This window comes from Lytechinus variegatus, chromosome 16, assembly GCF_018143015.1.
Source record: "Lytechinus variegatus isolate NC3 chromosome 16, Lvar_3.0, whole genome shotgun sequence".
NCBI lineage: Eukaryota > Metazoa > Echinodermata > Echinoidea > Temnopleuroida > Toxopneustidae > Lytechinus > Lytechinus variegatus.
Genome location: NC_054755.1, coordinates 20,465,440 through 20,479,101, shown reverse-complemented (window position 1 = coordinate 20,479,101; position 13,662 = coordinate 20,465,440). Strand labels below are relative to the sequence as shown.

Below are 13,662 nucleotides of genomic sequence, written 5' to 3'. Positions count from 1 at the left end.
AAAGAAAGCTTGAAAGAATATACTTTGGCGAAAAGCTGACTGAAACTTTGCCACTGTTTTAACTCCTACCCAACAAAACGTCTCAATGAATTATATCGAATTTGTCTCATAATGTAAAATTGTAAATCATGTTTAGATCAATTTTTAATTCAATATTCATTTTATTCAATACTTACATACATTATATACACACGAACAAAGCAGATATAGACATGGGGATATAAACAAATTGAAACAAGTCAAAGTACAGAGGTAGAGAGACTGAGCCTTATATATAAAAAAAAAAACCGAACTCCATTGTATTTACACTAAAATTGATTTAGAATTATTATGTAAAACTAATTCAACTTACATGTAAGAAAAATGCACGCATACATCAACGTCCACACATATCCTCACAACCATTCATTAATACACACCCGCACACACACACGCATAGATCCATATTTGGTTAAAATGGGGAAAGCTGTTACCCACAGTCGCTATGAAATAAATTTAAACTATCTTCTGTTTCAGAAACAGATTGTTTGAAAGAAGTTTACAGTTTTAAAGAATACTAAAAGAGTTGGATTGGATGGAATCAATTCTTGTGCATTAAAAGCTTATCCAACGAAAATCTGTTAAATAATGATATGTAATTAATACTGCAGGGCCGTCGCCAGGGGGTGCGGAGGGTGCGAACGCACCCCCCTTCAGAACAAAAAAAATAATAATAATAATAAAAAAAAAAAACCGGAGGGGGGGGTGACATCTAGCAATGGTAAGCCAGTATCCTTCACAGACACCGAAACTGCATTGAGGAACAATAGGCATGTTGACCAGTATGTACTTTCTATATCCATTCTGGCCGGCGGGCTATATAACTGCATGAAATTGAGTTAATACGATGTTTTTTGTGTTTTTGTGTTTTTTTTCATAAAAAGCACCCCCCCTAGAAAAAAGCTGGTGACGGCCCTGATACTGGTACATCAAATAATGATATGTAATTGATACTGGTACATCAAAATATCAACACATCTCACCAATTCTCCAAAAGTTACATTGGTTGCCAATCCGGAAGCGTATAGAATTTAAAATACTTCTTCTCACTTGGAAAGTGTTTAATGGTTTGGCACCAAAATATCTACAAGACCTTGTCACGCCTTATGCACCAGCTAGAAGCCTGAGATCATCACACCAGCAACTTCTTAAGACTCCCAAGACACGTGTAGCATATGGTGCACGAGCTTTCTCTGCCTCAGCACCTTCTCTCTGGAATAATTTGCCATTAAATTTAAGAATTATACAATCACTGGAGACCTTTAAATCCAAACTAAAATCTTATCTTTTGTAAGAGTATTAGTTATTGGCACTTTGACACTCGTCCAAACTTTCTCTTTCTTTCTTTTCTTGTGCGCCTCGGAATAGAATATTTCTAGATAGATGGCGCTATATAAATGCCTATTATTATTATTATTATTATTATTATTATTATTATTATTATTATAAATAAATAACGAGTGGGGTGCATGTATTGTTATCTTGAAATCAAAAGTTGCCAAATTCATTTACCACTGCACAAAAAAATGCGACAAATGTGAGACGGATAATTACATGCACGCCAGGCCCAAAAGCCGTGAATATTTTTCTGTGCAATAACAGACTTAATTGAGTATTCATGTAAAACGATTTTAAACGTAATGAAAATCAGCTGTTAGATGGGTGGGTTATACACTGAAAAAAAAATGGGTAAAATTTTCACCACCACGAGGGTAATTATGTATGTAACCTATTGGGGGCAGTATTTTACCCAATGCGGGAATCACATTGTCCAGTAAGTCTGAAAAATAAGCAGCAGTTACTTTAGAACGGGCAAAATTTTCATCACACTGGATAAATAAAAATGCCCCAAAGAAATGCCCAATGTTGGTTGGAGACACAGTTACCCTCATCATGCTCATGGAGCCCTTTTACCCAATATTAAGGGCGGGGTTACTCTCAGAATAGTTCTTGGAGGGGATCGATATTTTTATTTCACCGTAGAATAAATAAATACATATTTAGTCTGATATGGTGTTTTTATTGAATTATACTCTGTTTTGTTATATAATTTATTATTATTGACATTATATTTGGCCATGTGGAAGAACAGAGCTGTTATGCTAAAAGCTCCAAAATGGGCTATCCAACCGTATCATTATTATTTTTATTGATTATGTTACTTTATGTTTTTATGATTTCGGAAAAAAAACAATGAAACAAACATCTCTCATGTCATTTGGTTGTTGCTTATAATTGCAGTCATGCATCTGCCTTGCCCCATCATATAACCGGTTTCATGTTTCGGTGTGACGTCACACAGCCATCGATGGACGTCATCCACGCATTCGTCCCGTAGATCGTTTGGAATAGCACTGAGATGTCCCAAGAGTGTGCGTAGACCAGCTGTTGATAAACAATGGGAAATATTTTATTAAAGAAGAAACACACTTCTGTCAAATCCGGCATAATTTGGACATCACAAACCCCAAACATCATCAGTTTCAGTTTAGTTTATTTCACTTCCATTTTCTGGTAATAAACATAACAAACATATATATACTTATGTATGAATGTACAAAAAAGAATAAGTGTCATAAGAATACTTCAATAATTGATTAAAAAATTCGTAGGAAATAGATGGAATATATACAATTCTTTTTGTTCTAGATACATTTTGATGATTAGACAAATTATAGATTACAGTTAGCATGTGAAAATGAGGGACTTATTAAAATGCGAAGCTTGTAATTGTAAGTCCCTTAGGATAAATTTATAGCAATCTTGATCGTATGTAATTAAAAGTAAAGTAAGACAATCTAGACCATATAATTATGAAGAACATCGATCATTTACCCACAATGCAATATTTTGATAGTAGTCTTTAATGTAGGCCTTATATATGTCCAGGGGCGCGATAGCGTTTTTCCCGTATGTGTGTGCGTGTGTGAGGGTGTGCATGTGTGTGCGTGTGTCTGTGTGTGGAGGGGAGAGGTGAGTGGAGGCCTTTGACCACCGACACATATCGGTGTCGATTATACGTCCAACGACCAATCCAACCGTTTTTCGCTTTCACGGAGGGGCGGAAACATTTCATTCACATTTTCTCCGATCGACCAGCTGATTTTGCTGATTTTTGAGGGTCTTTTAGTCCTAACTAAAGAATGAAGTTTTAAGTACAGTCATGTACATCTTAGTTTTGATAAGACTTAAAAGATTCGTGCGTGTGTGAAGCGTGGGCAAAAATTTGGGGGCATTTCATTGACTTGGACCGGGAAGTTGAACATTCCAAGCAGTTTTTTTCATCATGAAAATGATTAAATGAAAGAGGCGCGCGAATCGCGAGCAGAAAAAAATGTTGATATCCGACCTGAAAGCTGACCATTCTAAAATCCTGAACATGATAGATATCTAACTGAATTACTAAAGCGCGAGCTAAAAATGTTTATATTCCTACTGGGGGAAAAATAACAAGATATGTATCTCAATAAACATTGCGAGCGCGTAGCGCGAGCTTAATAATTTTTTCATAAAGAATTTAACCTATAGTGATTTTATCAATAAATGAGACAAACGCAAGCTTGAGCTGCAAATTTTCAATATTCCGATATTACCTTATTCTCTCTTAATCTTAAAAGAAAGTTACAAGAGGAAAATAAAATGAAAATGATATCAACTTTTTTTACCTTTAGCTTCTGCCGCACTTTGGTTTGGTACACACACTTCTTCTATTGCCGATTTGCAGACATCAAACCCTACGGATCTCACAACCTCCAAAAAGTCCTCCCCATTATCCCAGTCCTTTTGGAAATGGACGTAGTCCTGTAGTAATAAATGAAATTTGAATAAAATACATGCAAGTATGCCGTTCTATATAAGGAAGTAAAAATGGATAAACAAGAACTCAAAATAATGGGTGCCTATATTAAGGCCTCCGCACACCTTACATAATTATGATTGGTCAACGATCCGATTTTGGAACAAATCACACTTTCCTTATTTTCTGAAAATGTGAATGAAACGTATCGTTTTATTTGAGAGGTGGAATGAACTGTAAAAATACTTATATAAAATTTTGGATGATTTTTTATTTGCAAACTTTTTCTTTCTTTAGTAAAGGCCAAATGGGTTTCAGATCGTAGCCAATTGTACGGTTGCTATGACGTCATTACTACTAGCTATTTAATCGCTTATTATGAAATGATGCAGATGTGAAACAGTGTTCCAAACAGTCTCATTCTGATCTTTTTATCATGTCAAAATGAATGAATGAATGTACAGATGAACGAATGGATGAATGAATGAAATAAGTAAATCAAATAAATAAACAAACATAGAATCATGACAATGATAATATAACGTGCTAAAACATCATGCTATTATTATGGCATAATATGAACCAGGGGCCGCGGAAGCGGGGGGGGGATAACCCCCCCCCCCACACACACACACACACACATTTTTCCAAACCCGTGTACAAACTTAAAAATGACCATATAGGATTGTGATTTTTTGCATGGCCAGCCCCCCCCCCCCACTTTGAAAACCGTTCCGCGGCCCCTGTGAACCCATGCTACTATATCACATCATTCTATTAGATCATAAGATATTATAGTGCTTCACACTATGTAATATATTAGGCTTATATTGTATCACACTTTTGGAGCACCAGTGCCCTGCAGGGGTGCCTATCCGACAGTGACGAGTGTTATTTGGGTGCGTCGTGGTTTTGTGGTGCCGACTCTCGCCTTTGAAACAGAGGGTCGTGGGTTCCAATCGTAGCCATGGTGTGTTTTCCTTCAACAAGAAATTTATCCACACTGTGCTGCACTCGACCCAGGTGAGGTAAATGGGTACCCGGCAGGAGTAATTCCTTGCATGCACTGAGCGCCGGTGATGGTAGCTCGAGCTAAAGCCGGGGTAATAATGGCAGCGCTTTGAATCCTCTGACAAAAAGCGCTTTATTTATTTATTAATCCAGTTGTTATCATTATTATTATCATCATTTAAATAACATATGACATGACATTGGCCTAATACCTTCATGTACGGTCCCCATTTCTTATGGCAACGAATCCACGAGTCTGTCGTCTCCCCGTACGAGCACTTCAAGCTCAGAACCCGCGTCTGGAGAGCGAACACGAGCAAAGCTCGTCCACCAGGTTTCAGACAGCTCTTGACATTCTGAAGAACCCTCTGAGGGTCGTGACACCAGTTGAAAACAAAGAAGGAAACGATCTTGTCGAATGAGGCGTGGTTCCACTCGTCGAGGTGGTCGTCGAAGGAGTGGGCGTCGGCAACGTGGTAGTCGATGTTGTCGGCTGCATTCAGTGTCCTCGCGCTCTCGACCATGACAGGAGATGCATCAAATGCTATTTCAGAAAATAACGAAGAGTAACATCCATGCATCAGAGTTAATGACAAAATGTGATATAGGCGCCGACAGCCAGTTGTGTTAAGAGCCCCCCCCCCCCCGAAAAGGGGGGTTACATGGTGCCAGACATCGCGTATGGAGCAAATATAGTAGGCCTATTTTTTATTAATTTTTTAAAAGAGAAAGTTCCGGGCGAGCGGACAAGTAATTTACCTTTTGGATACAAAAATCTCATTTGAAAAAGATATTTTGAAATAATATTGAAATAATAATAATACATATATTTTGCGTGGAGCGGGATGGGGGCAGTAGACATCCAAAAATAATGGCCATATTACAGCCTTTAATAACGTCAAGCGGATAGACTTAAAGGAACATAAATATTTAGAATAGCTTCTCTTATAATTATTTACCACCCTTTGAAAATCTTTGAAAATACCGGTCAAATATATTCTTTATTTGACAACGTTAGGAATATAGCATATTAAGCATCAGTGAAATGAAAATGATAAGCCAAAATGATCACGACGTACGACAAAGATTATATCCAAATGAAAGTTTTGTAACTGCAGCATGAGTGAGTTTTTATTTCGCAACCACTGACTGCGCAACCGCTTTTTGGAACGTAGAGAATCTATTGCCAAAAGCCCTTTATGACAATGAAGTCTTTGTCGAAAATAGGCGAATCAAAGCAGCAGTTTCGTCCTGGGGCCGATTGCACAAAAGGGTCTTTCCAAGGACCGTCTTTCGTGTCGCCAATCTTTTATGATACGCTATAAGCGGGGTGTTTCTGAAATTTATGATAAAGAATAAGATTCGTTAGCTTGCTTTTAAATCAAATTTTATACAATTTCATGATATATCACATCATTTTATAAACAAATATTTTGTTAATTTTAACGGACGAATGAAATATGTTTGCAGGTGATTTATTTAAAATGCGTTTCACATGGCGCATCATAAAAGATGGGCGACACGAAAGACGGTCCTTGCAAAGACCCTTTCGTGCAATCGGCCCCTGGACTCTGGACAAACGACATTATTTGCGATTTCTGGTCAGCTCCCAATCTTTGGACGATCTGCTGTCCTGCTTCATCAGTTTTCGGCAAAGACCTCTCAGCACGTGAAGGGGGAGAATAAATTGATCTATATAATAGTAATTGTATAGAGAAACTAAAATGTTTTGAGAGGAAAAGTAATTGTTTTGCTACTTAATCATTGCGGTATAAAGTATTTAATTAGCATGTTATCATTCGGTCTATATTACTAGACTATGCTAGCATTGTGGGTCAGGAAACTGGCCAGGTATGAGTAGTGACGACTCGAGATGGCGCTATTGGTTCGTATCTGACGGGCATTTTCAATCATGCATTTATTATGTTCTAGAAGCCGTCCCCTCACAGTTTAAGCGTCTAGTCGATACTCTGCAGTATAACTAGAAAGCCAGAAAAGTGTATGATAATTTACCGCACTAATTAATGATCATGGCATCAGTAAAGATTACTTTTTTTCAACAACTTGCTACTTGTTTGTTCATAATAATCCATGAGTCAAAAATTTACATGGAATAAGCAGCTTTTCATCGTCACAACCGCCTATAATACCTGTTACGCTTTTAACCATGGCTGATATTTCTTTGCTAGCTTCTCCACTTCCACAGCCCACGTCGAGAACGATGTCATCCTCGTCGAATCCGAGTTCGATCATGCCTCTCTTTCGCAGTTGTGTCAAATAGCTTTGGCTAAACTTCCCATATGTCTCGGCTGACTTTAGATCATGACTATTCATGCTGCCTGTAAAAAGTAGAGACAACATGATAAAAAAAGATAATTGAAATGGCATTGTATACAACTGTAAATTGCAATGTCGTAAAGATGAGGACCTTGGGAGCCATGCACGGCACTCAAAAAACTCGCAAGACCAGTAAAAGGGAAAGGGAAAGAAAGCGAATTAAAGGGGACAAAATATTAATATAATTTGCTGAATATCGTGTTGAAACAAACTTAGACGTTTGCATAAAAGGGTAAAGGATTTTTGCTCGCTTGCTTCACCTGCTCGCAGCTATAATTTTGCCAATACGCGCCTGCCGGAGGCAAGGTCCTGTTGCACCCGGAACTTCGTTTTTCCCCTTTTCTCCGTTTTATCTTCCACCCCTTTCATTCCCAATGGGAGTCATGGGCAAAAATACACTGTAAAAACTGTGGTGTTAAAACTGACACCAATTGGTGTTAATAGAGGTACACACCCTAAGGTGTTAAAATAACACCCTAGAGATTGAACATAACACCAAAGAGTGTAAATGTAACAACCATAGGTGTTGTAATAACACCTATAGGTGTAAAACTAACACCACCAATTTAACACCGGTGTAAAATAACTGGTGTGGTCCTCTGTGTACACCGGTTAGCACCACAGTGTTTGCTTTGTACTACAATAAAAAGCTCAGTAAGACCCACCCTTCCTCAGCCTACGCTCCAGGCATGCAAGGGGGTGGAGCCATGCAGGCCGGGGAGGATCCAGGATATTCCAAAAAAATTGACAAGCAAAAAAAGTCCTCGCTTTCAAAAGGGCAGGGGCAAACTTGGGTAAAAATGGCATATTTACATTAATACATTTATAATTTTGATTAAGGCTCTCAAGGGGGGGCACGAGTCGGATGTGCCCCCCCCCCGGATCCTCCAGTGGGTGTAGCCAGTGGCGGATCGTGACCCGGAGGAGACAAAGCATTGGGGGGCACAGCATTGTTCACAGACAATGCAGTGCATCCCCCCATGCTTTGTCTCCTCCGGGTCACGGTCCGCTACTAGTCTGCAGGCACAGACCCTCATTGGAACTTTGCTCAACAAGTGTGCCTCCACGCAAAGATTAGCACATACAAAACTTGCTGTTCCTGAGCGAGAGAGCCTTCAGTACACAAGGCATGAGTAGGCTGCACATTCAGACCCTAAATTTCAAGTGAAGGGTTTGCCCAGCAGACTAGTCCACTACTGGGTGTAGCGTATATTGATTTGAAGGGCGGCGCTCACTGATAGCTAAATGAAATGCCCGTATGCAAAAATTATATACAATGGACCAGTATTAGTCTCTTTTTCACTTACCCTTACTTTAAATACTACGCTAGCAATAATCCAAAACTCTAGACCTGGACTCCATCAACGGCCGGGGTTGTCTGTGCGTTGGAATATAATTTGGACCAACCTAATAGGAGGGCTGTTTTAGTTCAAGTATTGAAGAAAATGAGTGGTTAATCCCTATACACAAATGCTGGTTGCGTATATGCAGATTAGTTTCTTTGACTATAAAGAATTGATCCTTTACCCTGCATTTTACGCATGAACTCATTCAAAGTACATCTCCGCCATCATCCCATCGCCTCTTTGTTTAATAAAAGTAGGCCTATCGATTGCACGATGGTGAGGTCAGCACCCGTCTGACAAAAAGTTGCGATTGATCCGATCAATCGCACCATTTCGAGCGATTTTTCCAGATCTTTTAAGATGTAAATGTAAATTAAAACCTGTTTATTAAGATATTTAGATTAATAACCAATTTGCTATCCAATGTTTTAAGGAAAAAGAAAAGAAATGCTGTAACAAATCATCCCTTGATCGGGGTGATCCTAAGGGCAGGGGAACAACGCCCCACTTTTTGGAGCATTAAAAAGTGTGTCCCTAAGTTCTACCCCCAAAAAGACCCTCTTACAAACATGTTCAGTGTCCCATTCCATCTTAGAAGAATCCGTTTATGAGTTAACGAGTGCCCCTTTCTTCCTTTTCTCGTATGAGATAAGCGGCCCTTCTTATTTCACCCTTTTCATGCCCTATCAGCACCAGTTTTCCTTTCTAGAGTTCTGCTACCTTCTGAAAGTGCATCTATCAGTTAAATAATCACTTTAAAAATGTTTTCATTGCTAGCTCCTTTTTAAAATGAAATTTCTCTTTTACAGTGTGTTCCTTTCACCTCTGTGAAACGTTTGTGTGTCTAAAATTTTCCTTCTGTTAAAAGTAATTCAGTTGCAACTAGCATCTCCTATTTTGCAGGGAAAGCAAAACCACAGGAAAGGGGGCACTTGCCTCCCACAATTTCCCATAGGAAAAAAATCATTTTCCTAATGAAAATAATTTCCCCTACATGAGGAACACTTTTAATCTGCGTATATTGGCCCTAAACTTGATTATTCTTTACTTTTTATTTATTCCGTGCAATATATTTCTCTCTTTTTTTCATCCATTTTCGTTTTTCTTTTCTGAAGGGCCACGTATACAGTATCCCCCCCCCCAAAAAAAAAATCAAGTCTCCTAACTTCATTATATATCCAGCATCTTCCTCAGTCCTGTTAGTTCGTTTTTCCTTAGAATTAGGGGCGCCATATTGATCATAAACTTGAGGGTCGCCAAATTGACCGAAAGCGAAGGGGCTCCAGAATAGTACTAGGGACGCAAAATTTAGCAAAAAATATAAACGTAAGGGGTTGGGTAGCGTCTTTATATTCAAGGAGATAGAGGGGCTTAAATCAGAATTTTTGGTGGCGGGGAAGGTTTGACAAGCTTATCTGGGGTAAAATTTTGCGCTGATTCTTAAAATGTGGGTGTTATTGACCGTTCTCACGATATTTTTTTGTTGCCATTTTGGCGAATTTTTGACCAAAAATGACAGCGGTTTGACCACTCTTTAGAAAAGGGTCACTTAGTCACAGAATGCTTTTAGAACCACATCCAATTAAAAGGATCTATCCCAAGTAAAAATGTACCCAAATTCTAGATCAAGTGGTTTCATTTGCCAAATCACAATTGTAGTGATCATTATTTGGCCATATTTTGACCCAAAATTACTATTTTCATATCTATTTATCTAAAGACATTGCAATCATAATTCTTATCGACATTTTTATCATATTTTTGACCAATAACTCATGAAAACAATGAGAAGGGAGCTAAAGCAGGGGCTGCGGAATGCCAAGTGGGGGGGGGGTTGACCATGCAAAAAATCACAATCATATGGTTATTTTTACGATTTATACACGGTTTTGGAAAAAAGTGTGGGGGGGGGGGGCTGAAGCCCCCGCTCCTACCGCTTCCGCGGTCCCCTGTATAAAGGGGCAATAAAAACATTATCTAACTGATACACTTTCAGAAGGGAAAACGGATTCTGATCGGACATGATAAGAGCGAAATAAGGACAGGTTATATCATACGAGAAAGGGCATTTATTAGAAAAAAAAGGGGCACTTGTTAACTCATAAAACGGGTCATTCTAATGAAAATGGAAAGGGCACTGAACATGTTTGTAAGAGGGTAGAGATTGGGGACACATGCTTTAATGCTTCGAAATGTGCATGGGGGCGTTGCCCCCCCAGGATTGCCCCCGATGGAGGAATAATTGAAAATTGGTTACAGCATTTTTCTTTTTGCTTCAAATGTTAGGGGGCAAATTGTTTATTAATCTAAGTATGTGAATAAATAAGTTTTCAATTATCTTTACATCCTAAAAAAAATCGGAAAATCGATCGAAAGAGTGAATAGTAATTTATTAGGCCCCTGCATAAAACTAATAAAATGTTGAAAATAAGTGGTCGAATATTAAGTCAATGGTTTTAAAAAGAAACTTCAATACTTTCATGAATTATTAAAAGCATTCAAGTTCAATGTATAATGATACCGTTCACAATCCCATTTCGTGTTATATTCTTTGCATGTTATTTACTACTCTTGAGCTTTCTGCCAGGACGCCATCTACGTACGTACCGGTATCGTCGACAAGATCAAGAAGAGTTGTCTGTTCTCGATGATGAGCTATACCGACTTTTCAGACTCGCTCTCGACTCGCATAGGAAAATGCTTGAGAGGCACTGTCTTTTAGTGGTAGCTTAATTTTTCAGACTGTTGAATGAAGTGGTCGAGTTATTTATCATTTTGCGTGGCCATTGGTGAAGATCGATCATCCAACGTTCCTAAATGATTGCAGATCCCGTCGTCAGCGCTGAGTGCAGTCTGCACTGTCGTCTGTTGTGTTTTTTGGTGAGTTGACTTCCGGTCATGTGTGAAACTGAGTGAGATGAAACGAGTGAGGCGGTGATGGGGGCTGATGATGATGATGATTGGTAATATGAATACATTCGGTGTCCTCTCACTCAGCCTTGTCTAACAAGTTTATTAAATTACTAAGTTAGTCAGTATTTTCCGGTTAGGGCCGGGCCTAAATCATAACTCTCTCTTGACTCGAGTCTTGTTGTATCCTTCCTCCGTTAAGGTCGGAGATCGCTGGTAACAGTTGAAAAATGTAGACACTTCTTAAGAGTTGTTAGAGCTGGGGAAGTTTTGGCAGGTTGTGTGAAGGTTGCGAATGAAGTATAAAATGAGTGTGTAGAGCTGGGTTTTATTCTAACCTTGTTCATTGAATGAGTGGGTTTTGCTGTCATTACTGAGGTGCACAGGCATGACAGGGGGAAGAAAGAGAATACATTCTAGGAAACACTGAGTTAGTATTTACTAAGTAGAGTGACGTTTTTGGTGCCCATGATTTAATGCATAATTTGGCAAAGCTGAAGGAAAGCTAAACAAAGCAGCTCCTCAAATCTATCGGTACCGTACAGTACCCCCACCCATCGGGGGGGGGGGGGGGGGGGGCGTGGCAGCTACATCAGCCAGATTTATCTAGACTCAAGATTTCTATATTGTTTTGATTGATGGGGAGGGGGAATTATCATCTGTGTTGAAATTGTCTTTAGTTTTTGGAGCCTACTTATTTAAAAAACAAATGAGAGCCATTTTTCATTTTACCATTCTGGAGCCATTTCAGTCTTCCAGAGCCATTGTATTTCAGAGCCATTGTATTTCATGATTCAGGGTTTCAGCACATGGTTTCGCAACGCAGTTTGTCCTGTTTGTTTACAAATTCATTTATTACTAAACATTGTTTATTTAAAATTTTGCTATTAATTTTTTCTTCATTGTTATTGTATATTATTTTTTAATTCTAATATACGTGTAGAGTCTATATTGTTCATTACATGTACATTTAGACTAACGTTAGATCTAATGTTTATTGTTTGTATTTTGTATATTAAATTAAGTAGACGTTGAGGATGAAGTTTATAAAATTTGAACAGAATTTGTATTCAGAGGAATTCTACTTTTTGATAAAACCTCACTTGAAAAGATGAAAATTATTTTGCTGTTACCAAAAAATCATCACTGAAAATCCTAATTTTGGTCTTATAATTGGGGATCTGCACCATATTCCAGAGCACCAAGTGGCTTAGTTCAGATTTAAGAATTGGAGTTGCCAAAAATGATATAAAAAAAATTGTCATTGGCTAATGCAAGTATTTTCCAATTCACGATATTCATCAGCCGATTGATCTTTTTATTAAATTGGCACTGCTCATGATATCGTCGCCCTCTCTTATACGCGGCTTGTAACTAGGCTAAGAACAAAGAAGGAAAATGGCAACAAGATCATCGATGAGTATCTGATCATCTTCTTACATGATTTTTCTTTTTTTAATATTTCTAATATTTCTCGTGTAAAACAATATTAAATGTACCTAATGGGGGATTTGAACTTCTTTTCCATTTACATAATTGTGTGGCTAGCAAGTTAAACAAATCAAGTATTTTGGAGCAACATTGTTTTCTCCAAAAACTCTCCTTGTGTGGCCCAATGCCTTGCCTGCCAGGGGTCATGGGGAGTAAGCCTACGTAGTAGAAATAATTTTACTCCCCAGATGCCTCCAGGCTAGGCGCGGACAGGAGTGAGTTTCATGTTGGGAGTCGCTCGACACTTGGCAGACTTTTTAAGCAGTTGCGAGAGTGATTCCAAAGCACACTAGGGCGGAATCGCTTGACGCTCCCGTCTATTTTCAAACCTTATCATAGTGTGATAAGGATGTGCTTGGTGAAGTTAGCGACCACTTTTCATGCAATTTCTGGAACGCACAAAGATGTCCGCAAATTTTCTCATGACAAGTTTCTTTCTTTGAAGTCTCGGCGTAGACCTAACTTAGTTCTAACTGTCATGGCATCATGACATTTCATGATGCAGTGTCATGCCTAAAATGGCTCATTTTTGTACTCTAGTTCGTGTAAAAATTAGATCTATTAAACCATGTTCACAAAAAATCAATGGGAGATAAAAAAATTTTCAAGGGTGACTGTCTTTCATTCCAATTCAATTTACGTTTTTAAAGCTCGTGGATAGTGTTGGTAAAGGATACAAAAAATCCGCTTGAATTGATCTTTTCCATTGAATAACAATTGCTGATAACAGTT

The 13,662-nt window shown here is 38.5% G+C and overlaps 2 protein-coding genes across 2 annotated transcripts in view; one reads left to right on the top strand and one right to left on the bottom strand.

The window, feature by feature from the left end:
- Positions 1-1,487: 1,487 nt before the first annotated feature.
- LOC121429688 lies at positions 1,488-7,199 on the bottom strand. Its single transcript, XM_041626851.1, has 4 exons — positions 6,997-7,199; positions 5,059-5,390; positions 3,705-3,840; positions 1,488-2,424 (listed from the first exon to the last, which is right to left on the bottom strand). The coding sequence occupies exons 1-4, from the start codon at positions 7,178-7,180 to the stop codon at positions 2,249-2,251; spliced, it is 828 nt and encodes a 275-aa protein (XP_041482785.1). The 5' UTR covers positions 7,181-7,199; the 3' UTR covers positions 1,488-2,248.
- Positions 7,200-11,143: 3,944 nt separating this feature from the next.
- LOC121430173 (glycerophosphodiester phosphodiesterase domain-containing protein 5-like) overlaps positions 11,144-13,662 on the top strand; it is a 46,160-nt gene continuing 43,641 nt past the window's right edge. The window contains exon 1 of the mRNA XM_041627450.1: positions 11,144-11,409. The gene's annotated coding sequence lies outside the window, so the exon portion shown is untranslated. The remainder of the gene's footprint in view (positions 11,410-13,662) is intronic.